The sequence below is a fragment of the Toxorhynchites rutilus genome, chromosome 3 (genome assembly GCF_029784135.1).
Source record: "Toxorhynchites rutilus septentrionalis strain SRP chromosome 3, ASM2978413v1, whole genome shotgun sequence".
NCBI lineage: Eukaryota > Metazoa > Arthropoda > Insecta > Diptera > Culicidae > Toxorhynchites > Toxorhynchites rutilus.
In genome coordinates, this window is record NC_073746.1 from 41,745,230 (window position 1) to 41,767,978 (window position 22,749).

A 22,749-nucleotide genomic window follows, 5' to 3' on the forward strand; every position below is an offset into this window, starting at 1 on the left:
CCCACCACCACTTAGTGTCTTTGTTTGGGGCGCACTCAGAGGTCGGATTTCAGCTAATGACTCCGAGCGTTGAATGGGGAGCAGGAGCATATCAACGAAGCGTAAACACAACACAGTGACAAGTGTGAAAACATTAGTTCTGCTCGGCTGTGCACTATGACTCGATCCAGAGTGCAAGAGGGCTTGAATTGTGGACGCGGATGAGTTTAACGGTTCCACTTGTTCTCTATAGCTGTTGTTTTGTGGTTTTAACGATCGAAAGAGGCTCGGATTTCCACGGAGAAATGTTGACGGTTTTGGAGGGCTGAAGACGCACAGATACTAACCAAAAATGGAAATATAGGAGATATCACTCCAACTGCAACTGTTCAAAGTTTTTGGGAATATTTTATATTGAAACAAATTGGAGTTTATAACCAGAATTCACTTTGGTCAGTTATGTTAATATGCAAACTAATTGCCCTCGTGAAAATAAAATATTGTTATTTAAACCAAAGCATTTAACTATATTTGCAATCAGAAATCTGAAATTATAAACCTCAAATCTGAATGAAAATGAATACATGGTATTAATATCGGATTAAGAATGGAAGTTCGTATAATTTTCTGATGTCGCATCAAGGACTAGGAATTTAAACATGGAACGTAGATATTTAAAAAGTGTAACTGGTTTCCGGATTTCCCCGAATATGTAACGGCCATTACAATACGAATCGAAAATGAGCAAACTGAACCTAGATTTGAGTCCAAAAACCATTATCTGGGATTTAGAACTGATCTAATTCTATAATTCCGAACTAAATATATATCTGTAATCTTTCATAAATGTATATGGAGTTCTGTGGAGGTCTCGAGGATATTATTTATTTCACTTGTTGTTCGCTTCGGATATCATTTTAACTCACTGCGGTTGTTTGTCTGCTCTCAGTCACCACAGCAAAGAAGTACACTGAAGTCGGTTTTTACGCGGTTTTTTAAAACGCGGTTTCAGGAATTTACGCGGTTTATTTTTACGCGGATTTCGGAATTTATGCGGTTTTTTTACGCACATTTCGGAATTTATGCGATTTTTTTACGCGGATTTCGAAATTTACACGGTTTTTTTCACACAGCACGTATCAACCGCGTGAAAATTCAATGTGCTAATTGATGTTCATTTTTCAGAAATAAGTCTGTATTCTATCTCTGATTGGTAGCTGATAAATAAAAAGAAATGCAGATATCATGATTGCACCATGCAAAAAGAATCAGAATATGGGTTGTATTTTAAACTAGTACTTCACTGTTTGTTAGATTTTTATATAGATTTTTAAATTTACCCAGTTTTATTTTACGCGGATTTTGGAATTTGTGCGGTTTTTGTTTACGCGGCACGTATCCCCCGCGTAAAAAGCGACTCCAGTGTATAACAGTCTTATACTTTATGCAACAATATATCAGTACACACTTTTTCTAAACGAAGTTCAATATTTTATGAACTTGCTCACAAGTCACAACGGCGGTCCTATGAATAATAGATAACGGTACTCAGTATAAACAAAAGTTATAACCCATACTTAAGGAAAGGCTTAGTGAAAAACTCCATGTATTGCGGCATTTTGTAGTTATAAATAGCATTATTCTGTGTATTGTGATACATGCGAAAACGAATAAAAATTTATAAAACTAAACTCCGATAAACACTGGATTCTAGATCCAGAAATGTAAGATCTAAATTTCAAATTCAAAAACTTAACCACATCTAAAATTCTAAACTTCAATAAAATCCAAATTCAAAACACGAAGTTCCACAATCCGATAATCCAAATCCCAAAAATATTAGATATACATATGTTTTTTCCAAAATCAAAATGTGAATACCTAGAAAATCAAATCCAGCAAAACCAACAATGTAAAATAAAAAAAATACGAAATTATGAAATTTAAAAAACTGAAATCCGAAAATCTAGGATCCAACAATAAAAAATCGGATTTTTGGATTTCAAATAATTTGATTCTGGATTTTTGAGTTTCAGAATTTTAATTTTTTTAATTTTTTTTATTAGAACCAGAAACATGAATCTCGAAAACCAAAATCCAAATGCCCGTTAATATGAAATTCAAAAAGGTAGCAATCTGAAATCCAAAAATTTCGATACAGGTCGGATATATACAGACTCGATTATATGTGATTCGATTATATACAATTTTGGACTCGATTATATACAGTTTGAAAATTATTATTTTTTATTTCAAATATGACTTTTAATGGGTTGTATCTGGGACACGACTGCTGTTTTCGACGTAGAACTACGGAATTATATTATTCAGTCTACTTGTTTATCACTTCGGATATCATTTTAGAATGCATCGATTTTTTTGTAATATCTTTTTAGATAAAAAAGCTAAAAAAATTTTCATTACTTCAGTAGACTCGAAAGAGTGGAGTAGAGTCGGAACCTATCAACGCTTCTCGTTTATTTGGTTCAACTCGCATCAGACTTTCTCCTTCCCACTCAGATATCGATCACAAACTATGAACCCTTTAGCTCCTATATTCCGCATGAGATGTGATCGAACCCTACAACATGCAACTGTAAGGTTACCCTGCTGGAATTTGAGAGCATACTGAGAGCTGAAATATACGATTATCAAAATAAATGCAGTGTATATCTATATTCCAAAAGTTCTGGATACTCTTCCATATCCGCACTAGCACAAAAAATTCTCGTATGCTGCTCTTCTTTGTCGTAGCACACCTCAATATAGAGGACTTCCTCTTCTTTTTTCGTGCTGTGTGTTTATGTGGGTGAAATCAGCATTATGCATGAACGATATCCGTTCGTTGCGTTATGCTAACTCACTCGCATCTGTGTTTTCATTCTATTCTATTTTTGCCTTCCGCCTCTAGCCCTGAGAAGGGCCCTTGTGGAAAGAATCTCTATTCCATACTCCTCCTTCACCCGACAAGAAAACATTCCTTTCCCGTTCGACGCTCTGTGGCAACCATGTTGCTTCGATGACCACCAAACGAGAATTGGCTTCAAATCGCGAATGGCCTATTTAAACCAAATGTGTTGAAAACGGGCAGAAACGAATGTATCAGTTACTCGCTATTGACAGCTCTGTTCGGGAATGCACACAAATCGGCAGAACAAATGTATGGGAAAATTAGAATGCTTCCGGTTTTCATTAAATTAAACTGTGTAGGCATTAGTGGATTGTACTGTATTGTATATCAAACAAATCTTAGAGAATTTTCGATTCCATTGATGTGCAAAGTATCAGAATTTGTTCGCTTTGAAAACAGTTATTAACGTTAACTTTATTTCACAAAAACGTGACCTGTTTTCTGATTTGGTACTCTTCCTGAAAGACGTAGTTCTACGTCAAAAATGTAACCTTTGAACGTTAAGGTGGAATTTAAGTGGCTATTATATGTACAATAGGATAAAAATCGTGGTTTTTGAGGATTTTGCTTGAATTTTCACCGGGAATTGTTTATATCGATATTGCAGCGATATTAAGAAAGATAGAAGCTGGGTGTCAAAGAACAAATTGTAGAGTGGTTTGAGAAATTTAATTTGATTGATAGAAACAATCATGTTCAATGTGAATTTATGGTGTAAAATTAATAATCACATTAAAAATTACTAACTTTGAAATTTTTACTTCTAAAATAGTTATTTAAATCCACTAACTTACATGTTCCCCTACTATATCCTGTACTGAATTTTCTAATCTTTCAAATGAAGGCAACAGGATTGGCTTACGCAGCGTACTTTTTAGTGTAGAGTCAGTTTGAGGCAATAGAGTTCGAAACAAAAAAAAAGTTCTATAACTCTGTTATTGTTGAAATTTGAACATATGCTTAGAAGGATTTTTTTCATCAAATATGATCATCTATCACCTTCTGGAAAAGATTCTGGAAAAAAAAAATTTCATGTGAGAAAGGTGTTTCCTGACTTTAAGGGGATGAATCAAAAATTAAATTCAATTCATTTTCATTTTCAATAAACGAAAAATATATGCATAAAAAACGAATAATTTTTTTTTGTTTTTTGATTCGATTATATACAGTGAAAAGAAATTCGAGACTGTATATAATCGAGTCTGCGCTGTATTCCATTAAAAAGAAAAAAAAAATTTGATCAAGAAAAATTGAAATCCAAATATATTCGAAACAAATATTTTAAATTCATGAAACTAAACTCCGATAAACGCTGCATTCTGGATCCAGAAATTTAAAATAAATATTTTCATATCCAAAAATCTAAGAACTGAATGACATCTAAAATTCTAAACTTCAAAGAAATCAAAAAATGAGGAGTCCAAAACACGAGATTCCACAATCCGATTATCCAAATTCCAAAAATATTAGATCCTACATACCTACATTTTAAAATTTAAGCCTTAATTCGAATATCTAGAAAATTAAATCCAGAAAACCCAAAAACGTAAAATTTAAAAAAATCCGAAATTCTGAAATTTTGAAAACGGAAAATCCATGATCTAGCAATTCAAAATTTGACTTTTGAATTCCAAATTTTCGGATTTAAAAATTTTAGATTTTTTTTTTTAATTTTTATTTCTTGGAACTAAAACATAAATCTCGGGAATCCAAAACTTTCAAGTCCGTCAATCTCAAATATATCTCACATTCTAAAAACCCAAATCCTAAAATCTGTAAATCTATAATACAAAATTGGAGAACACTTATATCAGAAGGTTAGAAATCAAGAATAACAAAAACTAGAATCTAAAAAAAAACTAAAATACAAGACTATTACAACCAAAACTCTAAATCCTCGAAAGCTAAAATCCAAAAACTCAGAATTCAAGAATTTAAAATCCAAATTATAAAAACCAAACTTCTAAGTACCATGCACCTAAAATCCAGAACTCTATTAAAAAACCAAATAAAATTTTAAAAAATCAAATGGAATTCAAAAATGAAATCTAAAAATATGTGATCCAAAAATCTGGGATATCGAATCCGATAATCCAATTATGATTCAATCATGATCAGAAAACCTACCATTCAAATAGCTAGAATCTTAAATTAATTGAAATTAAATAATTCAAAAATATTCTATAGTTCAAAAATATAAAATAAAATAACTAAAATCCAGAATTCAAAAACATAAAATTCAAAGATCTTCGCACCAAAAAGTCACAGGACGGTTGTGTCCGAGACACGACCGCATAATTGACGTAGATTCCGTTAGGTTATCTGTTGATTTTGGATAATTACATCGTTAAACTCTTTGATAATGATTATGTGGACCTGAAAAGGGCCGTTTTGTTTGGTTGTTGGGTATTTGTTCATTCCACCAGTGTTTAACGGGTGATGATGACAGAAGGATGATAAACAGTCGTTGGATGATGCGTATCAGATAAAGGATACCGAAGTGGAACGAGATATGATGAGAACCGCCCTCTATAATCCTAGACGAGATGCCTCTTGTGATATGTATTGATGAAATAAAGAAAAAAAATTCACCAATGTAATATAAGATAATTATTAATACCGAACACAATTATCAATTTTTCTTATCAGTAAAAACATGTTACTTTAATATAGCGAAAATATATTTGAAATGGGAAAGGTAATTTTCTTTTATAATTTTTACTTTCTGATTGTTTATTCAACCCAATGCGAATTTTAATTGGACTAACAATACCTAATACTATATGTACTATATGTAGTGAGACTCTATGTTGTACGGGAAAGGGTTAACACAACGGCTATCGTATACAATTTTACACCTACCCTTGTGCTAAATTTTTCACAATACATGATCGGACATTGATAAGGAGTTTCACGAAGCAACCAACATTGAAGTTCCAAATTTAAATTTTATTTGCTAGAATTATTCGTATCACTCTTCTTACTTGCAATATAAAAATGCCCCCGACTTTCATCTCGGCGGGAGCAAAAGCTCCCCCTACTTTCATGTATTTGCAAAGCCGATTTCCCCTAGGCAGCTTGGTTTTGGTTCGATTCTCGATTTGTACCCCAATATGTTCCCGAAAGACGTAATCCTACGTCAAAATCTTAAATATCGAAAACTTGGTTAAATCTCCAAACCAATATTATATTCAAAAACTGTGTCAATCGGTTTCGGCACTCCATTACGATTTTTTTATATTGAAGAAAATATTATATGTCATGAAACTAACTATCGAACAATTTAAAAATCTCAACACCTATCCTAACGGAAATACCCTCTTTTAATTGGTCGAAATTGACGACACATGTGGCGGTTCCCTTACAGAGACATCAAAAACAAGCAGCCTGGGGGAAATCGGCATTTCAAATACATGAAAGAAAGGGGAGCTATTGCTCCCACCAAAATATGTTCCCTAACAGAGACATCAAAACCAACCTCCCTGGGGAAATCGACATTGTAAATACACCAAAGTAAGGGGAGCTTTTGTTCCCACTGAAAAGTGTTCCCTAACAGAGACATCCAAAACCAAGGTGCCCGGGTGAACTCGGCATTGCAAATATAGTTATGCAAGTGGGGGCATTTTTATATTGCAAGTAAGGCGAGTGATACGATTAATTCTAGCAAATAAAATTTAAATTTGGAACTTTAATATTGGTTGCTTCGTGAAATTTCATATCAATGACCGATCGTATATTGTGAAAAATTTAGCACAAGTGTAAGTGTGAAATTGTATATGGTAGCAGTTGTGTTAAAACTGACATGATATATGAAACGATTTATTTCATGTTTCATAAATAAAAACCAAAGTGTGTTCCCGCTCGAGAACGGGTCGTTCTCGTCAGAATATAAAATATTCTTTATAGTTCCGCTAAAAATAGCGTCGGATGCGATTCATGTACCAAGAGATTCCCCAATGAATCTCGTAGGATCACGATACCCACGGTTTTCATGAATTTCAACGATGTTGTGTAGGATTGAGCGACCTTGGATCGATATTTAGAAGATCGATTTTGGCGTTTTGCTATATTTACATAGAGCAATTTCACACCAACAGCGTAAAAAAAAACGCTTTTTACGCAACTCTCTCCGATTTTTTCAAAATCTTGTACAAAAGGTGGTAGCTAACGGGTGTTAAATAAAAAATGAGAATTTTTTCAATCACATATAAAAAAAAAAAAAAAATTCCATCGATTTCAGTATTTTTTATTAATAACATAATGTATTTTCTTCAAAAAAATGTCAGTGAATGTTTGAGTAAGGGCCGTGGTCTGCTGTTCGACGCAACTTTGTCGCGATGATCTCACAAGAACGTTGTACGGCACTTACGTCCATTTTCCGGATACAATACCGGATTCTTATAGTCAGTTGCTTCGTGTCCTTGGCCCTCCAACTGTTACGGCTGAGTGATACGATTAATTCTAGCAAATAAAATTTAAATTTGGAACTTTAATATTGGTTGCTTCGTAAAATTTCATATCAATGACCGATCGTATATTATGAAAAATTTAGCACAAGTGTAAGTGTGAAATTGTATATGGTAGCAGTTGTGTTAAAACTGACATGATATATGAAACGATTTATTTCATGTTTCATAAATAAAAACCAAAGTGTGTTCCCGCTCGAGAACGGGTCGTTCGGTTTAAGCTGTCTGTTTTGTTGTGATAATTTTCTCCCAAGGAAAGTTTATACGGCGATAAAAATTGGAAAAATGAAGAAATATTATATAAAAAAGGGATTTCCTATATGCTCTACGTATAGTATAGTATAGGTGTTGTTAGTCCAATTAAAATTCGCATTGGGTTCAATAATCATTCAGAAAGTAAAAATTGTAAAAGGAAAATTACCTTTTTCATTTCAAATATATTTTCTCTATATTAAGATAACAAGTTTTCACTGATGAGAAAAATTGATAACTGTTTTAGGTATTGTTATTTATCTTATATTAGATTGGTGAGTATTTTTTTTCTTTATTTCATAACACAGGAGGCATCTCGTTTAGGATCACAGGGCGCTTTTTATTATATCTCGTTCCACTTCGGCATCTTTTATCTGATACGCATCATCTAACGACTGTTTAACATCCTACTATCATTATCACTCGGTAATCACTGGTGGAGTGAACAAACAATACAGAACAACCAAACAAAACGGCACTTTTCAGGATCACCAAATCATTATCAAAGAGTTTACCGATGTAATTTTTCCAACATATCCAAAATCAACAGATAGCCTAACGGAATCCTACGTCAACTATGCGGTCGTGTCTCGGACACAACCCTCCTGTGACTTTTTTTTCGAAAACCACGATTTCCTTCGATTTTTCGATTTTCAAAAAACTCAAACTTTGGCCGCTTTGAGTTTTTTCCAGAGTTTCTATTTTTGACAAGATTAGATTAGACCTCGACGTTTCATGCAATTTTAAGACATTTAGCATCAATTTTTTTTTCGAAAACCACTATTTCCGTCATTTTTTTTATTTTCAAAAAACTCAAACTTTGACCGCTTTGCGCCACCTTCCCTTAAGTCCGATTGAGCTGAAATTTTGCATAGGGTGAACATTTTGTATAGGGTAACTTTCTGAAATTTTAGGGTCGATTTTTTCCATACATCCATTGGCACCCTACTATAAATGTATTATATGAAAAATTAATTATCATTTTTGAATCACCACATGTTTCTTTGATTCACTACTGTAATGCTAATTTTATTGATTAGGATACCTTACTTCCCTTCGTTTTTAAAATGACCTAGCGTTTTCCTGAAAAAATATCAATTGCAATGATGCCAAATCAAATGGATAATCAAATTTACCCTACGCTGCAGGAGAAAAGTTTGTAAACAATTTCGGTGCAGCTCATTGACCTTCTTTCGTTTGGTGCAGCAGCAGCAACCTAGAGGTGTGATATATTCATGCTGCCTCTGTCGTGTCTTCAAAAACTTTGCATTTAATCTGAAAACCACAAGAGCACCCGCGTCAGGTCAGCTGTTAGCATACGGCACACGAACAAATGCCGCTCACTCGCTTGTCTGACGGAGACGTGTTAACTGCTAAAACGTGACGGGACGTGGACATGACGAGCAATTTGTTTTTTTTTCTGTCGCTTTTGCATGGTTCGCTGTTTGAACTAATAATTAGTTGAACCGATCCTTGGAGTGAACGTCTCTGAATCCTCTGAAAAGTTGTTGAACCCTCCCGCAGCGGGTTTCCAGTTCTCAATAGTTCCAAATAGGGCGATGAGAATCAAAACAACTTCTGGTCGTGTTTTGATCAGATGCTCCCTCACCAGCAGCAAGTCTGCGTGATTCACAAATGGTCGTACTACATACCGAATTAGTGTCGCGTTTTCGCGTGGGATTGAGTAATCGTTCTTTGTCGCCATAAATACGACCCCACCACGGGACGACGGGTCGACATCCAAACCCTCAGACCAAAACAAAATCCAAAATGACAACAAGTTCCAGCTCATTTAAATCAGCATCGAGCGAAAGAAGTTCACACCAGCGCGCGCGAGAGAGGCTGTGGCTGATTCAGCTGGAAGCGATTTCGCGTCCACTCCTTCGCCTCCTTCGCCTTCGCGCTGCGTGTGCGCGATCCGTTTCGTTCCGCGGGATGACACTAATGAGAAGAAGCGCAACAAGACATGACGCCGCTTTGATGCCGGGCGCCAAACAGCACAGCGAACAGCTCATGCCGCTGGAATTGGGAATTAGGTGGCCTAGCTCTTCGGATTGCAGATTGTGTCACGAAAGCGAATCGCTCGCGGCAGTACTGCTCCCATGGCGCGCGGAATAATTAGATCAATTATATGGATTTTGGCTTTTGCATCACGCAATTCAATTATGAGCCCCAATTTCGCGGGAATGCATCTTTCTGAGTGAGAAAAGATTTTCTGGACCAAAATAACATAGTTGCTCCCTTCCAAAAGGAGACTCCTTTTCATGGAAGTGGGCGTCGAGCACCACGAACTCCAACTCGTAAATCATTGGTTTCCCTTCTTTGGCATTATTCGAACCCTTTTCTCGTCGGAGAAACGAAAGTGACACTACTCGTCATCGAGCTGTCAATGGATTGTTTATAATCCTTCCCTCCTTTTCCACCGTCACATCGCATCTTGCCCCCTCTATCAACACAACACATGTTGAACGATAGAGTGTTTTACATTTGGTTTCTCAGAATTTTACACGCTTTCCGAGAATTTCCTGGATTCTGGCTTAATCATTTGTTTACAGCCTCGAGAAATGAAAGACACAACTGCAGCAGTGGATGGAGGACGCGGATGGAGAAGGATGGTCGCGGTTCATCGACTCGTGTGATCGAATTAACATTGAACCGAGAGAGTTCGCTTAGTCATAGACTCGTTTTATCTCGAGGCTGCAAAATCGGTCAGCGATGGCTGGAGATGATGATTCCGCAAAAAAAAAATTATCTGGCTGACCTATATCAAACTCGGATCGGTCGAAACCCCCTAATTTAGGGAAGAGATCGTTCGCGAATATCAGAGGCGCGTTTTTTCCTCTAGCGAGGATCGATAAGTCTGCTCCTTCGTTGTATTTTTCTTTGCTGTTCAAGTTGGGTAGAGTTAAAAAAAAGGTGGCAATCGCGTCCAGATGTTGCAAACTCGATCATCGGGTGCCAAGAAGCAAGAAGAGAGATAGAGCGAAACTTGTCAATTTGTTGTCATGTTCAAGCTGTCGACGGGACGTTCGTGTCGGAACACATGTTTCGTTTATGAGGCCGTCAAAACTCGTAAATTTGACTGAATTGATGAGCCAGCGAGCCGTGCGACAGTTCTAATTTAGAGGTTAATGCCATCGGGTGTTGGGCGCGTGGCTGTAAACAAATTATTGGAAGTCATTCAGTTTCCTTTTAAGCGATGCTACGACGAATAGTCGTATTCACTTTTTTATTGATGTGGATTTATCATTTCGTGGCCATTGTCATTGAATCTAACCTGGAATAGAGATACGATTAAACTTGAACTCAATCAAAAAACAAAAAAAAAAAAACTTTTGAATATAAAATATTCTTTGTAGTTCCGCTAAAAATAGCGTCGGATGCGATTCATGTACCAAGAGATTCCCCAATGAATCTCGTAGGATCACGATACCCACGGTTTTCATGAATTTCAACGATGTTGTGTAGGATTGAGCGACCTTGGATCGATATTTAGAAGATCGATTTTGGCGTTTTGCTATATTTACATAGAGCAATTTCACACCAACAGCGTAAAAAAAACGCTTTTTACGCAACTCTCTCCGATTTTTTCAAAATCTTGTACAAAAGGTGGTAGCTAACGGGTGTTAAATAAAAAATGAGAATTTTGTCAATCACATATAAAAAAAAAATTTCCATCGATTTCAGTATTTTTTATTAATAACATAATGTATTTTCTTCAAAAAAATGTCAGTGAATGTTTGAGTAAGGGCCGTGGTCTGCTGTTCGACGCAACTTTGTCGCGATGATCTCACAAGAACGTTGTACGGCACTTACGTCCATTTTCCGGATACAATACCGGATTCTTATAGTCAGTTGCTTCGTGTCCTTGGCCCTCCAACTGTTTTTATACACTAGGGCACTAAGTGAGCCAAAAAACTCCTCTATTGAGCGGCACTGGGGCAAGTTTGTTGGGTTACGATCTTTCGGCACGAACGGTATCTTTTTCTCCTCAAGATACGCCAGCGTCTTCTTGGCGTAATGGGAAGACGCCTTGTCCGGCCAGAAGACGTACTTCCCATCCGCGTGATGCTCGTTCAGGAACGGCAGCAGGATTTTATCGAGGCACTCTTCTCGATAGATTTGTTGGTTGATTGCCAGACCGCTCGGCTTAAACCAAGGCTTTGAAATGCCCCGGTCGGAAATGGCGATGTACAACATAACCTTTTTTTCAAACTTGTGCTTGAACTTGTATTTCACTTCAGGCGGTGTGGATGACTTGTCGCTGGAGTAGTAATTATCATTTCCTGGAATATGCGTTTTGGACAGCGGAAAATAGCTTTCGTCGTCCAGAACGAAAGACGTCCCGCGGTATTTTTTGGTCATCCACCGACACTGTGATTTAACCGTCTCAATCTGCTCCTCCGTGTACTCCGGCGACCTCGTCTTATTCCTGCAGACGATTCCTTCCATCTTGAGGGTCCGATGGATCAATACGTGGGAGCAGCCATATTTCCGACCGGCGTCACGCAGGCTGGTTGCGTCCTTGTTGTCAAACTGCTTCTTTAACGATGTCTTCCTCTGTTTCGTCATTATCGTCACCGGACGACCACTTCCGACCTTCCGCTCTACGTTCAAGGAACCCAGGATACGATATACCGCACTGACAGGTACATTTTCTTCCTTAAAATGTGCCACCGTGAACTTTTTTCCTTGCTGGAAATGCGTTTCGTAGAACCGTACAATGCGTTTGCGGAGCACGTGCTGTTTCGACACCATCTTTGCGTTGACTAAATTCAAACTAGCAAAACTAAACACGCCTGCTGTTTCTAGGGAGCCCAAAGAGCAATTTTCTTGGAAAAAGAAAATTTTACGCTCTTTATTTGAGTTACTGAAAGGTATTGACAAAATTTTCATTTTTTATTTAACACCCGTTAGTAAAAATCACAATTTTCATTAACATACTTTGGGGGACTTTTCGATCAATTGACTAATTATTAAAAGTGGGTATTCAAAATCATTGACTTTTTTTTCAAGAAATCCTAGCTCGAAATCCAGATGTCTGATTAAAATATGGTGTACGTTAAAGTTAAATGGGAAAGTTTCAGTTTAGGAAAAATAACTTTTTAAATACACTCACTAAAAATGCATTTAAATGCAATTATGTTCTATATCTCGAAACAGCCCCTTTTTGATATATTTTTATTTTCAATTCAATGAAGATAAAACCAAAATACAGATTTAGTCTCTTCTTTTAAAATATATTTAATATATATATATATATATATATATATATATATATATATATATATATATATATATATATATATATATATATATATATATATATATATATATATATATATATATATATATATATATATATATATATTTGTTATGTATTTCTAAAATTACTTATCTCGGGGAGAAATTAATGGTTTTGATTGGATATTATAAGTAAAGTGGTGTAAAAATCTTGATCTTTGAAAACTTTGATTGAAGACTTACTAGGAACTGTTTGACCCTTCTTTGCATATTTTTTTTATTTATTGATGAAATAAATCGAGGTCCAGACACGATCAAATCAAAGTGAACTTGTTCTTTTATATATTTTTTAGGCATTCAATGTTATGATGGAAATCTCAATCATTATGCAAAGAAGGGTTAAGATGCTCTTACAGCAACATTATAAAAATCATGAGTTGTGTGTTAAAGGCCGAATAGTAGAGCGATTAGAGAGCTTCAATTTCGTTGGTAGAAACAATCAAGTTTATAATGTATTTTTGGAATAAAATTCATAGTAACACCTTTTTTTTTTATCCCATTTATTTATTCAAGGCTCATTAGCATTTTAGATGTAACAGAGCCGAATTTTAATCGTGTACATGTCACATGGTTATCATATCTATAATTAGCACATTACACAGTTGTCATTCGCCAGTATTCCTTCTATAGCATTACATATGGTACATTCACACAGTAGCCATTTGGGCGTAAGAGTATTCTTTCTGTTCTTCCATTATCCAATTGGACCACCGGACAGCGGAGACAGTTGATTGATCATTGTTGAGTTATTTATAGAACAGCAGCCCGATGTGTCTTGCAGAGCAGAGCAGTTGTATGGATGAATCGATCTTATTTCGACCGTGGATCGATCTCCATCGCTGATGATTATTGCGTGGACGTAGCTATTCTGTAACAACACAAAGATGGTCAATGAGGTCCCTGAGCTTTGAACTCACGATCGATAGCTTACTAAGCGAACGCGCAACCAATGTGGCTACTGAGACCCCCTAGCTAGTAACACCTTGAAAGCCACTAAATTTTCAATTTCTTACTTCCAAAGTGATACTTAAATCCACTAATTTAGACATTTAACAACTATATTCTGTATTGAATTTTCTCAACTTCGGTATGGAAGAACAGAATCGTCCAACGTAGCGTACTTTTTGACGCTGAGCCAGTTTTAGGCAAACAGATCCCGAAACGAAAAAAAAAGTTTAACAACTCTTTCATTGTTGAAATTCCACCATATGCGTAGAAGGATTTTTCGTCAAATGTGATTCTCTATCAACTTTTCTTTTGAAAATTCCGGATATATGTACTTTTCAATGCGAGGAAAGTGTTTTCGGACTTTTTGAGAATGAATCAAAATTAAATTCTTCTTTTATATTCTAAAACCAAATAAAAGATGCATATGAAACAGCTAACAATTTTTATGTCGCTTCGATTATATATTGTGAAAAAATCGAGGCTGTATATAATCGAGTCCGCCCTATATAACGTTTAATCCAGTGGTTTTCAACCTTTTTTTTTGCTCCATTTCCCCCTTTACGAAAATTAATCCCAGTGCTTCCCCCCTATCAGTATTTTCAAATAAAGTCTGAAGCCTATCAGTAAAATAATGGAAGAATACAAACGGCTTTTAAGTTATATTCGCACCAAATATGATTTTGTACTTGTATCTGATTACAAAAAAAGGTATGTAAAATCAGTATGACACATACACCTGAACGGTTTACGCTAAAACTGTAACTCGTGAGAACGTTGTCGAAAAGCACACCTTACGACATTTTCGATATCCACTCTGTTACGGTGTTTTATTTCCATCAGCAGCATTGTAGGAAATGCAGATTCACATAAATACTACACACAAGACAACAACACTCGTAACGCTTAATTCGCATATCAGGATGAAAATCAATCATTTGTAGATTGATGAGTTTGTTTTCAAATGTATCCCAAACATTCGTCTCTGACATTCGGAAGGGATTACAAACCATGTTCAAATCTTGTTCTTTGATATGACAAAAATATGTTTCAAGTTTAACTTGTTGTAAAAAATCTTGACAAATGCTGTACAATTTCTTTTTTTTATTGTCTTCTGTACTGTTTCGTCGTCTGTTCTATCATCATTCACTGACAAAATGACATTGTGAAGTTGTTCAATTGAACATTACATTCCAGATTTGAAAATGTTTGCGGAGGATCGCAACTTTTAGCGTATCCGATAAAGTTTTTGGGGCAGTTTTTGCTAATCATTGTCAAATTCAAAGCGAAATGAATGTGCAATAGTCCTTCGCAGAATTCCCCCCTTTTAATGCCCAATTTCCCCACAAGGGGGGAATTCCCCATCGGTTGAAAATCACTGGTTTAACTCTAGAACCAACCGTTTTCGAGGTATGAAAAAATCTATACAACGAAGATAATGTTAAAAAATATATAATAATATTTTTTTCTCTCATTTTCTATGGACGGAGACGAACACAACAAAATAAAGACAACTTAAATCTTTCCTTTTATACATAAGATATATCATTTTCATTAGACAATATTATATTTATATACAGGTTTGAGAAAAAAAAAATTGAATAAAGTACTAAAAAATGACTGAAGGTGCATTTTACATATCGTGATATATATTTTTCTACTATAAATCGCGATATGTCGTCAAAAAAAATATTCCTCGCAAATTCGTTCGCTGTTACTGTTCTAATGTTTATTCAAATATGTTCGTACGCATATTAAATGCGTGATTCTTTCAGAATTTTTAAAGCATAGCACGGAACAAAAATATTTTATGTTTTGCCTCAACTTTGAAGTGCCCAAAATTTTGAAACACACACTGAAGATAATATCTGCACACATTTCGAACACATTGAAATATAGATAAGAGTACAGGCTCTCAAAACTGTAAAAATATGCATATGCAAAAAAATGCATGAAACATCGAGATCTGGTGTCATCTCGAAAAAAAAATTGTCCGAAAATCGACCTTTTGGGACTTAGCCTGAGAGGCAATGAAGGTATGAAAACAAAATATTTTGAAGAACCGACCATATACATTTTGCTTATAAGCCCAAAAAAATGACCTGTGCAAAGTTTCAGCTCAATCGGACATGATTTAGAGGTCCCTGAAAGCACCAAAGTTTTGTTTTTTTGACCACTCAGGCTAAGTCCCAAAAAGACTTTCGTCAAATTTCGTCAAAAATTTTTTTTATATAACACCAGATCTCGACGCTTTATGCATTTTTAAGACATTTGGCATCGAAAACAAAATTTCGATTTTCCAACTTTGCTGAACATAATATTTTAATCGGATATATGTATTTCAAGTTATGATATTTAAAGAAAAGGTGCATGTTCGTGGATACGCCCTAATAAAAACACAGTCGTAATTAAAACTTGGTCATCTGATAAAGAAAATTGTGGTTTTAGGTAGCTACCACTGTATCTACAAACCGTCAACAAAACAGGTGCGGGTCGAGTCAGCGGACAGCTGATTTAACGTGGAATTTGTCTATAGGGATTCAAAAAATTAGGCCTATTATGAAATGATTTTCTATAACATATTTACATCGAGTATTGAAACCAATCATTATTTTTCCCTAAACATGATGCTTTTGTTACTAGCAACTGATTGTTTGTGAGTATTGTTTCTGATCCAAATCTGTTGGAATTCTACTGATGACCAAAAGTATGCACATAATACTGACAATAACCTTTACTCTGTGGAAATTACCCTGCTAATAAAAAACGCAAATCAAATATGGTGAAAGCTATTCCGGGTCACCTCAATTTTTCGAATAAAATAAATTAACGCGAGAAACGGATTATATTTTGAAAAGTATTAAAGTAATTTCAATTCCCATCAAACTAAAGTCTGGCTGGTTATTATAGGTTGTAGCCTTTTAGCTAGTGCCCAAAGCACGCGCTCTGAAATCGAGTATCAAGTAGATTATTTTGGGGCCCCTACCATCCTACATCCAAAGGGTTGAAGCTTTTCTTCTTCTGAAGAAAAGCTTCAACCCTTTGGATGTAATTTTCCGTCAAATTCGTTAGTTCTCACTCGCGCAAAAATATTCATTCCCATGAGAAGAGTCGTTCGAACGCAATGATCAATCGATCACTGTCCGAATGTATCGCAAGGATCGTAACTTTCTGCGTGAACCGATATATTTCCCATTGCCACCGCGCCCAAGCCAGGAAGCAAACTCAGACACTAAAAGCAGCTTCGTTTAATCAAGCGATTGGCTATTTTTACAGCGCGCTCGATTCATTTGCGTAAGATCACTGCTACTGCCGTTACTGCTTTTCACTGAGGATGGAGTCTGTGTTCCAACGTGTTCCAATGACGGAAGCCAATGGTCGGCCAAATGGAATAAAAAATTGATTTGTTTGCATCTTCCAACCATATCTTCCCCTTATCGGCCAACATTAATTTTGTTGCACGACCGAGAGAGCTGCTGCTGTTGCAGTGTGAGAGTTACTGTGCGCAAACGATGAACGAACCGAGGCAACGGAAAAGATATTGGGTCCAAATCGAGGGCCCCTTCCCCTTCTCTATAGCTGATGAAAATCGATCCGCTTTGGCTTTCAAGTTTGTGCAGCAGCTCATTAATATTTGCTTCTAATCAAATTAATTTACCGCGTCAACTTTTAGTGCGCTTTGGTGGGTTAGGTTGGGCTTCGATGGCTGGCGTTTTTTTTTCTGCGTCTATCGAGCGTCGCGCCATTCATCCATCCCCCTGCTCTTTCTTCGCCACTAATTTGCATAATTCGTGAGCGCCTCAAGATAGAAAATTAGCGGCACTCGCCCTCGGAGTCGAATCACTCTACTAGTTTTGATTGACGGGCTGGAATAGTTTTATCCTGAGAGAGAGGAGCCAGCTCGCGTTTGTTGTGATAACCCTTTGTTAGGGCGAACCAGTCGCGGCGAACCAAGGGGAATTGTTGAAATTTTCACATGACTCCCCCTTAGAGAAGGGTAGAGTGTCTAACCACCATGAAAACATTCAATGCGCCCTAAAATCTCCATATAGCTAATTGAAACAAAAAGAATTGAAAATCGTTTGCTTGATTGAACAATGCAGAAAATTGTGTTTCATTTGTATGGCAGTCCCCCACCCTCCGTCCCTCTCCCTAAGAGAGGAAGGAGGAGTATCTAACCATCATAGAATCATTTATTGCAACCTAAAACATTCACATGCCAAATTTGGTTTCGATGAATTCTCGAGTAATGCAGAAATTTGGGTTTCATTTGTATGGCAGCCCCCCTTAGAGAGAAGGTGGAGTATCTAACCACCGTTAAAATATTTATTGCACCCTAAAACCTTCACATGCTAAATTTGGTTTTGTATACTTGATTAATTCTCGAGTAATGCAGAAATTTGAGTTTCATTTGTATGGCAGCCCCCCCCCCCAATGAGAGGGGGAGGTGTATTTAACCACCATAGAATCATTTGTTGCACCCTAAAACATCCACATGCCAAATTTGGTTTCGTTTGCTTGATTTATTCTGGACTAATGCAGAAATTTGTGTTTCATTTGTATGCTACTGCTCAATCTATCATAGAAGGAACTGAGTCATTGAGAATTATGAATATGAGTCATGAAGAATATTAATATCTCAATAAATCTTCGCATGATTATCGCTGCCTCCTCCTAATTAATGAACGATTTCAAATTTCAAATTACCAAAAAATTGTACCGAACAATTCTCTAAAATTCTGAGAAAAAAATTACACATCAAAAAGAAGGTACATTTAAATGAAAATTATGTTTTAATGGATCTAAAAATAAAAAAAAAACCGAAATTTCGAAATATCAAAAAAATTACTTTAATTTTAAAAATTTTATCTTATTTATAAAACAAGGTTTTTCCCACGTACGTATAACTCATCATCACGAGAGAACGGCTGATCAGACCTGCGTCTTCTATATATTATATTTCAAGATGTTATCGTTATCGTTCAAATCTGTAAAATTGATCTGATTTTCACTCCGTAAAATACATATGCGTACCTCTTTTTCCGAATTTTCTACTTTTATTTTAAATATCCTTGTTTTATACATAAGATATGCGTAGTCATCCTTTTTTAGAATTTTCCTATTTATCTCAAATATTCTCCAAAGTATTCTATCATTCTAATAAGGGTGCAGACAAACTCACGAAATATTAGGCTGTCAAAAAAGTCCTGCGGTATTTCCGCGAGGTGTCGTTGTAAGCGCGTAGTTCTAGTTGTATTCATTGTATCGAGTCATACTATAGCTTGTTGGAAAGGTATTAGCGCTATAATATAGTCCTTGACAGTGTTTTGTTTGATTAAGTCGTTCGTGAGTTATAGTGTCGCAAATATGGAGCAAAATAAAGAGAAAATCCGACATATTTTACAGTACTACTATGACAAAGGCAAAAATGCATCTCAAGCTGCCAATAAAATTTGTGCAGTTTATGGACCCGATACAGTTTCCATTTCCACCGCACAACGATGGTTTCAACGTTTTCGTTCTGGTGTAGAGGTCGTCGAAGATGCGCCACGCTCCGGAAGGCCTGTCGTCGAAAATTGCGACAAAATCGCTGAATTAGCCGAGAAAGACCGGCATAGTAGCAGCCGTAGCATCGGCCAAGAGCTGGGGATAAGTCATCAAACCGTTATTAACCATTTGAAAAAGCTTGGATTCACAAAGAAGCTCGATGTATGGGTGCCACACACGTTGACGCAAAAAAACATCTTTGACCGTATCGACGCATGTGAATCGCTGCTGAATCGCAACAAAATCGACCCGTTTCTGAAGCGGATGGTGACTGGCGATGAAAAGTGGGTCACTTACGACAACGTGAAGCGCAAACGGTCGTGGTCGAAGCCCGCTGAAGCGGCTCAGACGGTGGCCAAGCCCTCATTAACGGCCAGGAAGGTTCTGCTGTGTGTTTGGTGGGATTGTCAAGGAATAATCTATTATGAGCTGCTTCCCTATGGCCAACGCTCAATTCGGACCTGTACTGCCAACAACTGGACCGCTTGAAGGTAGCACTCATGAAGAAGAGGCCATCTTTGATAAACAGAGGCCGCATTGTCTTCCATCAGGACAACGCCAGGCCACACACTTCTTTGGTGACGCGCCAGAAGCTCCGGGAGCTCGTATGGGAGGTTCTTTTGCATCCGCCGTATAGTCCGGATCTTGCACTAAGTGACTACCACCTGTTTTTGTCCATGGCGAACGAGCTAGGTAGTCAGAAGCTAGCCACAAAAGAGGCCTGTGAAAATTGGCTATCCGAGTTTTTTGCCAATAAGGAAGCGAGCTTCTATAACAGGGGTATTATGAAGTTGGCATCTCGTTGGGAACAAGTCATCGAACAAAACGGCGCATATTTGACTTAAAACAGATGATTGTAACTAATTTTATGAACAAATGAAAATTCAAAAAAAATACCGCAGGACTTTTTTGACAGCCTAATATATTCGTTATTTTTACCAATCAAAATATTCTAGAAATAAATTATATTGCAGAACAATGTTTGCCGGGTCAGCTAGTATTCTATATTTCTTTTAATAATTTGTCGCGGTACATCATAGTAGATGCACTTTAAGTAGTTTTAATCATCAAATCGTGGACTTTCAGGAACACTTAGGAACGTACTATTCAGTCTTAAGAAACTTTGTCTGTGAAATCATCGAGGAATTTGAATACATCTGAGCACATATTTTAAACAACCAGCCTCCTGGGTGTCCAATAATATAGAAGGATCAGATTTTTCTTATTGCACTACTAACGCTTTTTATAAATAGATGTTCAAATACCTAATAAAAAAATTGCACATTTCTGAGCATTTGGGTTTATTTGACGTTCGCGTAAATGTCATCTTCGGGCAAATGTTAAAGAACCATCCAAAATGACACTGCTAACTAAACTAGCATCAAAAGCGCCTATCCGGTAATCACTGATGATTGTCATAATCGCTAGCGGTGCCTCAAAGCGTTCGCTGCATTAATCCCCCGAGCAATATTATGTTGCAGCAGAAATGGAGAAAGGGTTGGGGTACCTTTTGTTGTCAAATTGCATCTGCGGTGCAGCGCTTTGTTCCGTTGCAGTGGGGGGGGGGGGGGGGAAATAGTCGTCCGGATCGAAAAAACGACGGCACTCCGAAAGGTACTGCAATTTATACTCCACAACGCGTTCGCTACGGGCCATGAATCCCGATGCACCTTTTGTTGGGCGCTGAAATTTCCCAGTCATTAATAATTCATAGTCAACCGCATTGCAATGTAAGGCTTGCTGGTGCAATCAGATTCGTTCTGTTGCATTGTAATGATACTCTTGTGTGAACTGTTAGGCGCAGATCGAAGAGAGTGGCGTTTTAATAATTTATTTTGTTGAGAATTTCCTGGACCAAAATCGGGTCATTCCCGACGAGATTACCTTACTCGAGCTGGAACGGGGTATCCAATCGGCGCTGCTGTTTTAACGCGAATGCATAACGCGCAGTCGGTCTACTCTAGTCTACTCTTTACGGTAGTTTCGAACGAACGCGTGCTGAATTTCAAATGTATTCTAAACTAAAAATATTGCCGCTTGTGTACAGTTCAATGGTAGGTAACGGTTCGAAGACAACAAAAAAAAAAAAGAAAAATAAATGCATCGATACTCCGTTGCGTTGATGCCGACAACGACGCGGCGCAGGAGTATCGGAGACACTTTCTTCGCCCCATCGGGCCCACTGATGTCTCGGACTTACGAGAAAATTAAACATTCTCCAAAGGAGATTATGTAAATGTGATGACCTATTCGCCGTCGCGCCGCTTTCGCCCCGCTCTCAATAAGGTCTGCACTGAAGGGACGGAATGAGCGTATTTAAATTAACATAGTTTTGAACGACAAATGTGTCGAAGAGCCTCCGGAAGACGTCGACACGGCTTCTGGGCGTTTGACTTCTTGGCACGGGAGAGAAACGAATGTTACGAAGCGCGCGCAATTGTATTTTGTGTGTGGGTGGGTGAGAGAGAGAGCGCACTGCGGAGGAAGGTCATTTCCATAAATTTAAGGTAGATACACATCGTCGTGATATCGAATGCTTTGTTGAATATGGACTCGTTGAGGAGAGAAGCCGCCGGCGACCGAAGAAGGGTCAAACATTACTTATTAATGTCATTATAACTTCCACTAACTTGGTTTGTTCCTTTCCGTTTATTTACAGACAACTGCCGGTGCCCTACACCAAACCCGGGGTCAATGGGGGTACGGCCATTCCGCTGCCGGCGACCGTCATGGTCACCCGGCGCTGTCCGCCGGATAAAGTGCGACCATTGCCACCGACCCCCAACCAGCAGTCAGGTGCGTTAGAGAGTTTGCCTTTTATTCTTTGCTAAAATATGAAACCAATTCCCGTTTAATTCCTCATCCTTCAGTCACTTCCACACGCATTCTGTACAATTTGTAAACACAACCCATTTCACCTCGCTGAACAAGAGCGGAAAAGACAGGAATTAAAAACTCCACATCCCATTCAAAAATTTCACTTCTTTTCACGTTTTATTTTTCCGTTCCTTCCAACAGGACTTCATCCGGGCCTGCAGAAGCACACCCTCAGCAGTGGGGGTGGTGGCGGCGTAGGCAGCGGTGGAAACAGTGGCAGTACTCCGCTCGACGGCAACAGCTGCCCTGGGAGTCCGCAGCATAATGGGACGGCAATAATAACGCAGATCCCGAAAGGAGGCGGCAGCAGGTAAGAGCTCCGGCATCGGTCGGTCCGCCGAAACACGATGATGAAAATTATGAGTCATACCACTGTTGCTGCTGCTGTTGAAGCTTTTGGGGTAATGGAGAGCAAAGCAAAGCGCGACTGCGGTTGTTTTTTGTTCGGCGAGGGGGAGAAAAATGAAT

The 22,749-nt window shown here is 37.4% G+C and overlaps 1 protein-coding gene across 5 annotated transcripts in view; it reads left to right on the forward strand.

Annotated features, from left to right (window-relative positions):
• The window catches only part of LOC129778241 (protein sickie), a 475,861-nt gene that overhangs the window by 257,728 nt on the left and 195,384 nt on the right, over positions 1 to 22,749 (forward strand). For all 5 annotated transcript variants that reach the window (XM_055785016.1, XM_055785017.1, XM_055785018.1 and 2 more), the window contains 2 exons: positions 22,064 to 22,200; positions 22,423 to 22,591. In XM_055785016.1, the coding sequence (XP_055640991.1) occupies positions 22,064 to 22,200; positions 22,423 to 22,591 (306 nt within the window). The remainder of the gene's footprint in view (positions 1 to 22,063; positions 22,201 to 22,422; positions 22,592 to 22,749) is intronic.